Genomic DNA, 14,458 nt, shown 5'->3' on the forward strand with positions numbered 1-14,458 from the left:
GGGGCAGGCGGAGGGTGGAAAGTGCTGATGGGAAGAATGGGGGTGGGGGGGGGCAGAATGGAGGGCCGGAGGAAAGATGCGAGGTTGGGAAGTGCCGGCGGAGGGACTGAGGACAGATGAGAGGCGGTGGGGGGTATGGGAAGGGCTGGCGGTAGGAGGGGAGGCTCGCTTTCTACAGCTGAACACGCTCAGGTGGCCGCTCTTGTTTTCTTCGCCTTTCACCACAGGCCACCCAACAAAGTACACTTTCTCCCGTTCTAGGGCAATACTTTGGCCCGCTCATGACGGGTTTTTCTGTGAGGGGTGATGCACAATCACAAGACGATGGGTATTTATTCCTCGACCGCTAAATAAATACGCCATTCGTATCTGCGCACGTTACCACTCTCTGGTTAGTATTTGCGCACGTCTCTAGTCTCCCCTAAGTATTTTTAGCTTGGCAGGAGACATGACCCCCAGGAACCCCGTTCAGAGATGAATATAATCGTTGCCCACCTCAAAAGGATGGAGTAGGAACAGGAATGGGCCGCTGTCCGTGGCGCTGGGTTAGGCACGGTGTCCGCGGCAGGCCACGAGGCCGGCATTGCCGCGCCATCGTCCAGGAACAGGAAGTGCCGGAAAACGACGGCAGCGTCAGAACGCCAAGCGTCACCCCCTCGTGCAGAGGGGGTTTCCGCGAGGCAGAAGGGGCGTGGCTCCGCAGGGACGGCCTTGCGCAGGCGTTGTGCTGACCAATCAGCACGCAGCCCGCCCAGAGCCAACCCTGTGTGAGAGGAACTCATTGCGGAGGGGGTCGCCGTTGATCTTGCTGTCTTCAGTGCCTGTGAGACCCCTGGGGAGGCGGCAGCAGCAAGTGACTGGGGTGGGCGGTGCTCTGCGGCCATTTGGGGACCTGGATTGGCTTCCCGGGTGGGGCCGGACCGGCAGATGTCTGGGGGTACATCCTCCCATTGGCGTTGTGTTTTGTCGGGGCCTGAGGGAGACCCTGAGGGAGGGCGAGCAGTGACTTGAAAGGCCGAGTTCGGGGTTGGGGTTGGGGTTGGGGTTGGGGCTGGGGCTGGGGCCCAGGCTTGCGCCAGGCGGCTTCCAGGCACGGGTTGGACCACTCCTGAGGTCCTTGGAGGGTGGTGTCGGAGGCGTTGGGCGGGGGGGGGGAGCTGTGGGTCTGTGGACCCGGGGTGAGGCAGGGATGTCTGTGCGTGTCCCTACTGCTCTGCCAACGGTCAGGGCCTGCCATTCGGGTCACCAGAAGGCCTCCTGGGGGTGGGGGCTGCCTATGGCGCGTCAGCAGGCCCCAGTGCTGGAGCCGGGATCTTTCCATGGGAAGAGGGCGGCACAGGGGACTGCGGGTAGGTGTGAAGCGTGGGAGTGGCGGTCCCCTGCCCAGTCCTGCCCAACCCTGCCTGTGCCTCCCTCCCTGCCCGCAGCAGGAGGCTGGAGGTTCGCCAGGCGGTGGTGCCGTTGGCCTCCATGACGCGGCATCCGTGGCACGGCCCCCAACTCCTGTCCCCTGCCCCCATGCCTTTAGCCCGGGAGCCTTCACTCGCACGTGGAAGCATGCAGCCCGCCATGGCGCCCGAGAGCAGGAAGCGCTTCCGGGAAGCTTCAGCGACCCGAAGCAAACCCTCCCATCTGGAAGCCTGGAACTTGCGGCACCAAGGTAAAGGGTGGGCGGGGCCGGGGCCCAGCTTCTCTTATGGATGTGCCCTTCCCAGGGGAGGGCGGGGCTCATCTCTGGCACGTGGCACACTGGGCGGCCCCGGTCCCCGGGTCTTGCCTTTGGCCTCCACCGCGTGGCAGACGCGCCAAGCCCGGAGTCTGAAAAATGGCTTTGCAGACTTGGCAGTTCCCTCTTGAGGCTTCCACCACATGGCAGGGTGCCAGTGGCTTCCCACGGCCGCTGTCCTGGCCCTGCGCGTCCTTACTTCCCACGTGTCTGACGTGCAGCGCAGAGCTTTCTGAGCGCCAGACCCCGATGGCCTGGGACAAAGGCCAACGTAACCTGGTCTTGGGCCCTGGCCCGATTCCAGCGTCCTGCACCTGAGGAATGCCCCTGGCAGGTCTGCCTTCAGAGGGGTTGCTGGCCAAGAGGCTGAGAATCACACCCCACCCTGAGAGTGACGGTTCTCCCTGAGAAATGTTCCGCGTTGGCTACACCTTTAACCAAGTGTGTTTCTCCTCATTTCAACGCAGCCGGCAATCCAGGAATTGATCCCCACGGGAACAGCTCTGCTTCTGCTGGAGCAGCTGCGCTGGAAGTGGAAGTGGGGTAATGTGTTTAAAGTGTGTTTTGCCCGCCACCTAAGCTACATTGAGAACAGTGACCTTTGGCCCCACTAATAACTATTCCGTAGGAAACACGTGGCATGAGAGGTCTTCCAAATCACCTGCCATTTTATCTAGCTTTGTTTTAAATCTCTGATGTGGCTTTTCCACAGGGATGACGCCCAGAAGGTGTCACGAGGACGTACAGGTATGCTTTCTCAGCTATTTGCCCTTGCAAACAACCAACCTAAACCATAAAAAGCATTATAGTAGACAGCATTGCACGCTGGACTACAGGACTGGTCTCCTCGTATGTAGGATTCTGTGTCAGTGTCGTGAGTGATTCAGCTTCACAGGTTTCCTTACTTAGCTTTTTAGATTGTTGATGCGGAAAGCAAGAACGCTGCTGACGGTCTTCTGATGATAAGAGTAAGAGTGACCCTGTTGCTTTGTCCAGGTAGAAATGTCATGCATTCAAAGACAGTGGGGGGTGGGGGGAGTGATCCCCTTTTAGCACATATACAGTATGCGCTATGTTAATTTCTCATGCCAGTTCTTCATGCTACTAATATAGTTAATGTTTTTTACAGATATCTGATGTTTTCTTTGGAGTAGCCTACAAATTGCGTCCTCTGGAACACAGTTTTACTGTCAACAAACTGAGTATTAGAGATTTCAGATAATTTTTCTAGCTATTGAGGAAGTGCAGTTGGATCCAAACAGTCATAAATTTTGTAGTGCCGTGTGAAATGTCTGTTACGCTAGCTGTCTGAGAGGACCACACTGGTAAAAACGTGTAAATTGCTGGCTCTTCGCCAAGAGCCTTTAGCGAGAGGACCCTTAGCAAAGAATCCCAACCAATTTTGGACACCTGTGTAGAGATAACTCACCTGTGCAAGTATGCTTTGAGCGCTCTGTTCTTTTGGTGTGGACAAAGCTGTTCTTCTAGGAGTCGCTCAAGAGATGGATTGGTATGGATGGGTAGAGTAAGTTTAGAATATTTTTATGGCCCTGCAGATCCCTTGTGAGTAACGGAAAATAACTCAGTAGATTCCCGAGGGAAAATCCGATGCTTACTGAAGCATTACGTGTAGTTTGAGAATTTTTAGAAACACAGTAATAGTGGATACCAATGTGTTCTTCAAAGCTCGGGGACAGTCTCTACCCTTGAACCTATTTATTTGCTGAACGTGGAACTTGCATGCCCACAGGCATTGCCTCTCTCGGTCAACTTCAGCTAAAAGAATCATTTACCTGGTGGTTTCAAAGCAATCTTACTGTGTGTTGAACTATTTTTCTATCATTTTGATGGAGCTGCTAAGCATAAAATGCTTGGTGTGTGTTATCCATTTAGCGCTAACTATATTCTGCATAATGGTGTCCTTTGAACTTGAGGGTACCTCATAAGTGTAAACAATTTGATCTTTTTAACCAAGTTCTCATGAACTTGAAGTCGTGTTTTGAGACTCTTTGTACGTATTTTCACAAGCGGGAACTATTTTCGTGATTAGTCCTTCTTTCTCGTCCCTAAATTAAAAGTTGATCCATCCGTAAACAACTAGAGTTGGAATACTAGCATTGCCCCGTACGTGTTCACAGAAGATGAGTAAATCTTGCTTTTCGGAACGGTGTCCGTATTAGGATTTGTAGATGTCTTTCCAATACTGCTGAGCCAACGTCTCCCATGTTGATTTGGATATATGGGTACAGAGTACTTTTCCACATTAAGTTTCAGTGAGTATTTATCTTCCATGTAGCTGACGTTCAGTTGGCCCTTCCGGCAAAGAGAAGAAGGCGCACAGTGAATGCAGATAATTCTCCCAACGCTACCAAGGAGAAATTTGAGCAGATCTTGAAAGTGCAAAAAGAGCAATGGTAATGCGCTAGACTCCTTTGAATCGTAACATTTCTGTCATTTCTCTCTCTTTTAAGATTCATTTATTTGTTTGAAAGTCAGAGTTACGCAGGGAGAGAAGGGGAGGCAAAGAAGAGAGGGGCCTTCCATCCGCTGGTTCACTCGCCAGATGGCCACGACGGCTGGAGCTGTGCCCATCCAAAACCACGAGCCAGGAGCTTCTTTGGGGTCTCCCACGCGGGTGCAGGGGCCCAATGACTCGGGCTGTCTTCCACTGCTTTCCCAGCCCAGGCCATAGCAGAGAGCTGGATTGGAAGCAGAGCAGCCGGGACTCGAACCGGCACCCATATGGGCCGCCAGTACTGCAAGTGGCGGCTTTATCCACCACGCCACAGCGCCGGCCCCTCTATCGTTTCTGAAGCGTTTATTGGTGCAGGGAACTTTACACAATCTTCTATTCATTGGTGACTCCCGGGAAAAGGCTATTTCCCCTCAGTTTTACTTTAGGTAGATAAGTTTCCTAACTTCTGTGTACATCACACACATGCACACGCATCAGAAACACACACGTGCACGCACACACGACTTAGAAGCCAACGAATATGATTTGTTTTTGTCCTTTCAGGTAAGGACGACATTTTCTTCCCATACAGTCAGGTTATATACACTTCTGGAAATGCGATAACTGACTGAAATGTAAATGTGTTAAAGCATTAGTCACTTGAGACTCAGTGATAATTCAGTTATGTAAAAACAGCTAATCATATTGTAAATGTTTTGTGTATTTTGACTACATTTTGTTAATTTTGTTTTTGTTGCTTAAATATCGCTGGTGTGCAAGTAGGAAGAAGCAGTTAGTTTGGAAATTGTCCAGGGTGAGTGGGTGTGATATCCTCATTGAATTCTACATACCATATGAGATTCTCCACGTCATATGATAGAAGGAGGAGGTGGAATGTAAACACTTTTAGATAAAATTAATATTCTGGAAAATGTACGGTGCACCCAATCCTCCTCTTGCTTCAAGAGGTAAAGTGTGTGAGACAGCTTCTGTACCAGTCAGTTAGGAACAAGCACCTCGGCAATGAGAACAAAACTTTTCTCCTTCTGTGTTCCCGTGAGAAGTTTTCAGCTACTATTTGTCCCCTTCTCCCTTTGCACTAAAAAAGCGTGTCAAATAGGTTTTGTTTGCGTATGTTGAATTTTCCATGTCATTGTGAAATCCGACTGTGCTCATCACTATGTTTTACAGGCAAAATATCCGCTACAGCTATTCTCGGCAGTTCCTGACTTTCTTTGAAGAGTGGGACACGGGTGTGCGGAAAACCGCGAAACAGCAGGAAAGACTAACTGTTGGTATCAGGCTAGGCCTCTTAACTGATTACTCGGTTGTAGCCAAAGTCTCCAGTAGCAACAGTTCATGCAGAAATTGCAGAGAGAAATGAGAGCTCATGAGCCCAGATGGACAAAGGAGGGTGGAAGGGGCGATGATGGGAGACTGCACGACCCTTTGGGCTGTGGTGAGCTTGTTAGGTCATCAGTCAGGCGTGAGCGTGGGTGGGGGGAGCAGTCACTGCCTTTTGGGGGTAGGGGGAGAAGGCAAGGAATACTTCCTGGATGCGGGCTGCTGAATGGACTAGTGGAATACAGTTACCGAGAAGCATTGCAAGTCCAAGTTAGGTTAGTGTCATGGTGATCGTGAATTTCAAGCGATACCAGCTGTGGTCACTGTAGCACAGCAGGTAGGGAGGTGGGCTTTCCAAGACTGGGGTATAGCCAAGCACAATGACAGAGGGAGAAAAGGGGCGAGGTCTGTCTTCAGGGCCAGAGATACAGTGACAGACTGTGGAATTTAAGGTGGGGTTGAGGAAATCGGTGCCACAGGGATGGGCTACTGGACAGCAGAAGTTGTTCCTTTTGATGATGTGAGGCCCAAGAGATTTCCCAGCTGTGGTACAACGTGAGTGACTCACAAAGTTTGGGCGATCGTGGCTACATGTTGGGAAAAATGGAGAAACACTAAGGTACAGTGGTTCCAGGGTGTCTGGTGGCTCCAACTCTGGTCCGACCAGTGGCTACCTGTGAAGCCACGAGAAAAGTGTTTCTCTGCCTCGATTTCCTTCTTTGGTGAATGGAGGCCTAAGGTGAGGACTTAACTCTCAGACACGCATTGAGATTAAATGAGGGATTTAGGGGATGATGTCATTGGATGGCTCAGAAAGGCACCTGACGTGTAGAGTTCTAACCTAATTCCACTATTATTTATATTGTGTACGCAGTAAGCTTACCAGGAATAACAAAATCTAGGGGCCGACTGCACAAGTGTGCAGCAGGTGGGGGAGAGGACAAAAGCACTGCTGGAGTGCAGGTCAGGGAACAGGACGGCCAGCATTATGTGCATGTCAGAATGAACAGGAGTGTATACACGCTTTCCATATTGGTAAGAAACACTGTTTCTCACGTGATATCTGTTAGGTAGGTAGGATTACTGTACGGATTTTACCAGTGCATGGCAGACTGATTATTGAGAAGAGTCTCTGTGGACTTTGAAATCAAGAACTAAGGCGTATGTTAAAAGGAAATTGCTTCCCACTCAATGACTGAAAGAAAGAATTAGTGTGTGTTCTTGGTGTAGAAATGTTGAACACACGCAATTAAATTTGTTCACAAAAGCTGTTAAAGCAGAACTCGTTAGCAAGTATTGATTTAAAGACAGGTCTTTAAAACTTAGCGTCGGTTGGTATATGTTTTCTACATGTCAAGATTTATCTGACTTTTATCCCTTCTTAAAAATATTGTAGAGGATGCTTCACGACCACCGAAGGCTTTTCCTGCAAGCTAAAAATGTTCAAATGGAGACGCTGACTACAGTTAAGAACCTGTATGAGGAATTCTTAAAGGTCAGTTGTGTTTGGTAATACAATGCATTCTTGAGAAATACCATGTGCATGTAGTGGTAGAAGACAGTGTGGTTCTTTCCACACTTACGGAAAAATAGCTTTTCATTATATATATTTGTGACTCTTATTCTTTTTGCATCTTTCAATTGATTCTTCCATCTTTAAGGCAGCCAGTGAATGTACTTTCCATTTTAGAATTCCATACTGGTCTTTATTTCGGCGGGGAGGGGGGGAGAGTAGGGAAGCAGGTAGGATTGGAGGGCTGTATTTAAATCAGGAATAGTTAAATTGTAAATTTGCCAAGGAAGATGCATCTTGTGCTCATAGAGTATTGATTGCTTGTTAACATGTTCAATTCTCATGCTTTCATGCAGAACAACTGATTTTTAGATGATCAGCAGTAAACGCAGTGGAAAGTAGGATGGAAGTCAGTCCTTTCCAGATGTCTTTTTTCTGGATATTCTACAGACTTTGTTTTGGTTGTTATCGAGCAAGTAGCAAGTGTAAGCATTGAGTACCCATTATTTTGTACCATGTCCTGTGAGGTTCATCTTGTCATACTTATGGCACAGTCACTTTTAGTTCTTTCTTCATAATAATGGTAAGAGATGGCCCAGACACTGACCTTTGTTTCCCGCAGGTATGCATGGTTCAGGAACCAATGCAGTCTTGTTTCCAGGATGTCCTTTTTAAGAGTCTTGTGATGCTGCTTATTAAAACGTCGCTCATCTAGACAGGTTGAGATGGTTTTTTTGCAAACTGCTCAAGGGAGCTTTGAACTATAAATCTTTGACCGGCCTTAGAATTCTCTGTCTACAAAGTGGTCATTTAAGAGGAGCTAGCAAGTGGAGAGACATGGAACTCCCATGTTCCCCAGCTGTCCATCTGGGAATCGGGGTGAAGACTCGCATAGAAAGATACCTTCTAAATGTCAGCGCTGGGTATTACCAAAGTTAGGGTAGAAAGTTTGGCACTAGGTTTTGGCGTCTTCCAAATCCCGCATCCTTCCCGGCCGGTGTCCCCTGCAGTTTTTACCCACCTCGGTGGTGGCACTTTCATTGCTTTCTTTAATCTCCCTTGCTTGTATCCTCACCTGAGTTCTGAATCTGCCATCCTCCCTTCAGAGGTCTTACAGTACCACCTTCCAAAGACACAGGCCCACTCTCTCATTCAGCCCTCCCTGTAGCTTCCCCCTTGTAAACGAGTGGTGGTTCAAGGACGCCCCCACCCCTGAACAAGCTGACCCACCCTCTGAGAGCTTCCTTTGCTGCATTCCTTCTTGACTCTCACCCCTGTAGGTTGATGGCTTTCCCTGAAGGAAGTCAGCATTGCTTCCAGGCTTTGCCTAGGTTCTTTCCGGAGAGGACGTGTACCTCCTTTTTCCTTGCCTATTGAAACCTTGCTCTTTGGCCAACTGAATCACTGGCGGTCTTCAGCTGTGTGGCCGCAGCATGTTGCCCTTCCCCTCCTTTCGATAATCGTGCTGTTTCGGCGTGGATGCTTGCTCCTGTCACGGGGATATGGAGGAGACGGTGTATTCATTGATCGTATCACACCATAGCACTCGACATGGTACATTTTCTTAGTATGTGCTGCTTCACTGTTTGTTGAATGAAGAAAGATTCAGAACATACTCTACGATACATTTTCCTGAACGCGAAGCTGACATTTAACAAACCGTTTATAGTTTCCTCTGAGCAACTCATGTTATGTGGAGCACTAGTGGTAGTGGGTGGGTCATTAGCTGTGAAAAATTATGGCATAACCTGACATGGGACTGCCAGTCTTTCTCTGTCTCTGCTCCATCTTCCCCTTAACTCTTCAGCTGCCCATTTTCCCCAACTCATTGTACAACTCTTGTACCTCCTGTGGCAGCATCGCCCTCAAATCTGACTTCTGAGAAATTTCCAAGCGGGTGCTTTTGTTGCCTATATTCATCACAATTCTTTATTTGAAATAAAAAGTGAGCTCATTTGAATATTTGAGTGTTACTCCTGAAATTTCAGTTTGCCCTTTTAGAACATGAGCCACGTGTGGTGGTTTCTGACTGAACCCGAGTTTCTGTTTTAGGGTATCAACGACTTGGAGCTGAGCCAGCAAAGCCTGCTTACTGATGAGCAAAAGAAGCTCAAAAACGAAATTGACATCTTGAAGAACAAAATTATTGCTGCAACTGTAAGCAGTCTGTGTTTAATACTGAAATCTAAGGATTGATTGATGCGAGCCGAGGGATATTTCACTTGCAGAAATGTGTGTAATGATTATCGGCATTTCCTTGTTTTGAAGGAGCAACAGCAAGAGTTGGCGAGTATTCAACAATCTCTGCAAGCCATGCTGCTTCTATGAATCTGAAGAAGGAACTTCCACTCAAGTTCTGTCTGAAAGTCCAACGTTAGCTACACTAATTCAAGTTCTCGCAGATATAAGCACATCTTCTTTGTCACTAGTTCGTTTGTGAAATGCAAGACCATGTTTCTCTTGCCCCCCTGAACCCTAAACAGTAATGTGATCAGCAGCAGTGGAGGGGTTACGTGTATAACACTCTGGCTCTTTGGTAGTGATGGTGAAGTTTCCTCCCTCCTCCGGTCAATGTACGTGTAGCAGTAGGGATGACAGGGTTTTCGGTTTGGCCTCAGCGGATCTGTGTCGGTCTCAGAAGGCAGAGCTCCCTCTAGAGGGTACATCGTCCTTCCTTGAAGGAGTAAAGAAGACAAACTGTAACCTGTGCACTGTCTTGTATTTCCTCCCTATGGTATGGAGCCAATTCATAAGCAAATGCTGTTTCCAAAAAGACCCTACTCTAAGGCCTTACAAGCATAGTTAAAAGCAACTCACCTCTGGGTGTTTGAAAAAAGCTAAGCTGGGACACATAATTAAGATACCTGGCGAGATATCTGTGCTAAGCTGTGGATTTCTGATTTTGTCATTTTCCACACAGACATCAAGGTGTCATTCAAGGAAGTTCTGGTCCACCAGTAAATAACACCTGGCCTTAGTGTTGATTGCCAGTATTTGGTTAACAAACTTAACAAACAAAATTGATTTGTTCGTGATGACGATAATTATTACTTTATGATAATTTAATTAGAATAAGTTGTTATGTAATGATTTAAGTTTCTCAATGCTTGTCTTCAGACAAAAGTAACCAGAGTGCTTTGCTTTTCCACTTTGATATTAGGTGAGAATGCGGAATTCAAATGCACATTCCTCTGAGAAATGATTAATTCTGATAGGTTTCCCTTTGTAATTAGAATACGTTGTTATGTAATGGTCTGATGATCTCACTTGTCTTCAGACATAAAATAACTAGAGTGCTTTGCTTTTCAGCTTTAATCAGTGAGAATGTGGAATTTTAGATGCACATTCCTCTGAAGAATGATTAATTCTGATAGGTTTCCTCTTGTAATGTATACATTTTACATTTAATGACACCTCAAATTGTTCTGTGGATACATTTCATGCAATAAATATGCAATTATTTAAAGTGTATTTGGGAAAAGTCAGTGAAATGAATTCTTTGTGCTGATGAAATTGTCTTAAAAATCATTCAAAAATACCGCGTTTGTTAGGAGAGGGGTGACTTTCTGTGGACTTTCCATTTTATTTACTTTTTGAAGATGTATTTATTTGAAAGTCAGCCTTATAGCGAATGATGGAAAGACAGACAGACAGACAGACAGAGAGAGAAGGGAGAGAGAGGGAGAGAGAGAGCTTCAATCCGCTGGTTCATTCCCCAGGTGGATGCACATTTCAGTACAAAAGTCTAAGAACTACATCTGATTATTAAGATCCTCACTTGAAAGAATTCTGACCGTACTGCAAGGGTAGAGTAAGTTCTCTAAGTGTCGTTGCTGAGAGTTCTGGTTTTCACTCTTAGCTATCTAAGTGACTTTATAACAGAGAATGAAAAGACGGGAGTTAGGATAGCATGGACTTAGTGACGTGATGGTTAATGTTTTGCTCGTCCCCTTCCTTCCTGGAATGAGTCAGCTGTCCTTCCTGGAATGAGTCAGCTGCCCAATTGAGTAGCTCCCTCGTTTTCTGAAGGGAAGGATTTTTTTTTTTTTTTTTGCCATTAAAGAAACTGTTAGGTGAGGGTACGTCTGTGTGTATATGACTTTTTTCTTTTAAGCTTATTTATCTGAAAGTGTTACAGAGAGAGGGGGAGGGACAGACAGTTCTTCCATCCACTGGTTCACTCCGCAAATGGCTGCAATGGCTGGGGCAGGGCCAGGCTGGAGCCAGGTGTCCCATCTGAGTCTCCCATGCGACCTGGTGCTGCAGGGGCCTGAGCACGTGGGCCATCTGCTGTTTTCCCAGGCAGGTGAGCAGGGAGCTGGATCAGAAGTGGGACTCAGACCGGCATCCATATGGGACGTTGGCACTGTACGCAAGCAGCTGAACTCACTGCACCACCGCACCAGCCCCCTATGACTTACTTTTGTAGTACAATTTTAGGTTCACACCAGAAAGATCAGAAGGTGCATAGATTCACCGTATAACCCTTGTCCCCACTAGCAAGCACAGAATTCTGCACTATCGACTTTCCACCCTAGAATGGAACATTTGTCCCAGTCCCTGTACTTAAAATGGAAACATCATTGCCACCCAGAGTTCACAGTCACATTGGGGTTAAGGCCAACGGCTATGGTCTCCAGCAGTTGCTCAGTGTATGGGGCAGTTGTGTTGGCATTCACCGCCTGCCGTTGGGCAGCTTGTAAAACCTTCTCCCAGATGCACGGATCATGGCTACTGCCTCAAGCCACGGGCACACGCCCGCAGCAGTTTCCCAAAATCTTCCAGTTAACTCCCGTTTTAATGTTTGGCCACGAGTTTCCAACAAAGCCTGCAAGAGCTTAGGCCTGGGGTCCTGACTTGGGGTCTGGCCCATAGTGAGGAGTGAAAGTAAGTAACCAATCAGGAAAGGGAAGGGAAAAGGTAGGAGGATAGAATCACAGGCAGACCAGTTCATGGGGTGGCCATGAATTCTTTGTGCTGATGAAATTGTCTTAAAAATCATTCAAAAATACCACGTTTGTTAGGAGAGGGGTGCCTTTCTGTGGACTTTCCATTTTATTTGCTTTTTGAAGAGTTATTTATTTGAAAGTCAGCCTTATAGCGAATGATGGAAAGAGAGACAGACGGTGGGCGGGGGGCGGCAAAAGAAAATCCAAATGAAGAGCCGGTGACTGCTCTGGGGGTCCCTAGAATGGGACAGAGAAGCCCTCTCATCTAGCAGAGAGATTGGAGCCCAACTACCTGTGCCATCCTCCATTGCTTTCCCAGCCCACAGCGGAGAGCTGGATTAGAAGTGGAGCAGCCAGGACAAGAACTTGTACCCATATGTGATGTGGTACTGCCGGCTGAGGAATATCCTACTACACCACAGTGCTGGCGCCTGTCAGTACTCCTTTTTTGAAGTGTTTACAAAATGTCTAATATTTATTTGCATGTAGTGTTTGTGTTTATGCATGTTTAAATATTTGCCTTCTTGTTGTACTGAAAAATAAATAATAAATATTAAGTAAATGATACATAATGTTTCAGATTTTCAAAAGGAAAAATATAAAGAATGACAAATGGAAATAAGCATGTAGTGGTATAAATGGTACTGCTACATTTCTTTTTTTTATAGAAAACTTTTATTTAACAAATATAAATTTCATAAGTACAGCTTTTGGATTACAGCGGTTCTTCCCCCCCATATCTGCCATCCCACCCCCAAACCATCCCTACTCCTACTCCCTCTCCCATCTCATTCTTCATTAAGATCATTTTTGATTATATACAGATCAACTCTATACTAAGATTTCAGCAGTTTGCACCCACACAGGCACACAAAGTATAGAGTACCGTTTGAATACTACTTTTACCGTTAATTCTCATAGTGCAACACATTAAGCACAAAGGTCATACATGGGGAGCAAGTGCACAGTGATCCTGTTGTTGATCTAACAATTGACACTCCTATTTACGACATCAGAGCACACCATTTAATGGGCAGGCAGGGTCACATAGCTGATTCAGGGCAACACTCATTCTACAGGATAAAGCTGATATTGGCACCGCTATGCTTTCTCCAATCAGCTTGAAGGAGCTCGGCCTCCTCACAGTCCTCCGGGAAGCCCTGGATGAGCAGGCCTCTGGCGAGCGCGGACGCCCAGCCACCTGCACCAGTCCTGCAGCATCGCCATCACCATCGCCTGCATTGCAGCCGGCCCAGGCTGATACCGGGAGCAGCGAAGGGCGCCAAGCGCAGACCAGGGTGGCACCGCGGCTGGGGGTGGGGGAGAACTGGGGCAGGAGCCGAGGGCTGGGGGAGAACGGCCAGGGTCTCCGCCGCCTGTGAAGGCGAAAGGGGCGACAGCGCGGTTTAAGACCCACCCCGCCGCGACCCTCCCGCCTGTAGGCGCCTCTCCAGCCAGGCCCGACCCCGACCCCGACCCCGACCCCGACCCCGACCCCCGCCGCGGTCCCCGCCTCGCCCCCCTCTCGCCCTCGCGGGCCGCAACCCCGGCCCCGCACCCCCGCCCGGAGCCCTGCCGTAGGGCGGTCCCAGGGCCACGGGGTCTCCCCGGACGGACCACGCCTCCCCCACCCTCTGGGCCTCGGGCACCTTCTCCTGGGGCGAGGTCCTTCCGGGTCCGGGTCCCAGCTGGGGGCCGGGGGCTGCGCGGTGGTGGCAGAAGGCCCTGGCTCCCTTGCTGGCTTGCGCTGCCTCTGGCTCCCTGTCTGTCGGCGCAGCACGTGGGCCAGTGCGCGGGCGCCCTCTGGCCTGGGCTCTCTGCAGCGCGGACGCGGGGCGGGGCCGCGCTGGCGGCAGAGCGCGGACCCTCCGTGTCGCCCCGGAGGAGGCGGCCGGGCCATTGGCGCAAGCAGCTCATGCTGCCGGGCCGTCCTCGCGGCCGCGGCCGCTCGGGGACCGACACCGACCTTGATGTCGCTTGATGTCACCTGCTCTTCTCTCCCCACTGCCCTCCGCCCCGACGGGTGGGGCCCTGGGGCACGAGGGGTCCGAGCTTTGGTGGCCAGGAGTCCGCACACCTTGGGCTCCCCCCTGCGCTCCCCTGGCTCGCACCCAGCCCTGTGCCCCACCACTGCGAGATGCGCCTGCCCTTGGGGCACAGGCGAGCAAGGGTCAGCAGCTGTGGGTGCCCGTCAGGCTGTGTTCGGCAGGCGGCAGGGGGCGGCTGGGCACGGGCGCGGGCGCGGGAGGGGGACGCGCTCTGGGGCTTGGCCTGCTCTGCCCTTCCCCCGCCCCACCCCGGAGGACTAATTCAGAGGCCAAGCCAGGAGAAGAGCACCTCAAGTGGGTGTGTGTCTTTGGCGTCGGTGCCACGTGCGCTAGGGTGCGCTTACGCCACGCTGCCGGTGCCAAGTCGCGCCACAGTGGGACTGCGACGTCGGCGCTGCGAGTCTCCTTGGACGAGCCACAAGC

General features: G+C 49.4%; 2 protein-coding genes and 1 non-coding gene across 6 annotated transcripts in view; 1 reads left to right on the plus strand and 2 right to left on the minus strand.

The window, feature by feature from the left end:
• The window catches only part of LOC127490201 (uncharacterized), a 41,649-nt gene extending 40,961 nt beyond the window's left edge, over positions 1–688 (minus strand). The window contains exon 1 of the mRNA XM_051842387.2: positions 496–688. The gene's annotated coding sequence lies outside the window, so the exon portion shown is untranslated. The remainder of the gene's footprint in view (positions 1–495) is intronic.
• Positions 670–11,052, plus strand: LOC103346708 (synaptonemal complex protein 3). 4 transcript variants are annotated; one of them, XM_070066847.1, is made up of 9 exons: positions 670–823; positions 1,529–1,660; positions 2,194–2,269; positions 2,439–2,473; positions 4,023–4,140; positions 5,373–5,472; positions 6,922–7,020; positions 9,091–9,195; positions 9,307–11,051. In XM_070066847.1, exons 2-9 carry the CDS (start codon positions 1,558–1,560, stop codon positions 9,364–9,366), a joined length of 696 nt encoding a protein of 231 aa, XP_069922948.1. In that variant the 5' UTR covers positions 670–823; positions 1,529–1,557; the 3' UTR covers positions 9,367–11,051. The 4 variants fall into 4 exon arrangements, with proteins under 4 accessions (XP_069922948.1, XP_069922947.1, XP_069922949.1 ...); XM_070066846.1 differs by having other exon boundaries at positions 690–937; positions 9,307–11,052; XM_070066848.1 differs by having other exon boundaries at positions 695–862.
• Positions 11,053–12,639: 1,587 nt separating this feature from the next.
• Positions 12,640–13,779, minus strand: LOC108176148 (uncharacterized). Its single transcript, XR_011385498.1, has 2 exons — positions 13,637–13,779; positions 12,640–13,363 (listed from the first exon to the last, which is right to left on the minus strand). It is a non-coding gene; the product is annotated as an uncharacterized protein (transcript).
• Between the last annotated feature and the right edge of the window lie 679 nt (positions 13,780–14,458).

This window comes from Oryctolagus cuniculus, chromosome X (genome assembly GCF_964237555.1).
Source record: "Oryctolagus cuniculus chromosome X, mOryCun1.1, whole genome shotgun sequence".
Lineage (NCBI taxonomy): Eukaryota > Metazoa > Chordata > Mammalia > Lagomorpha > Leporidae > Oryctolagus > Oryctolagus cuniculus.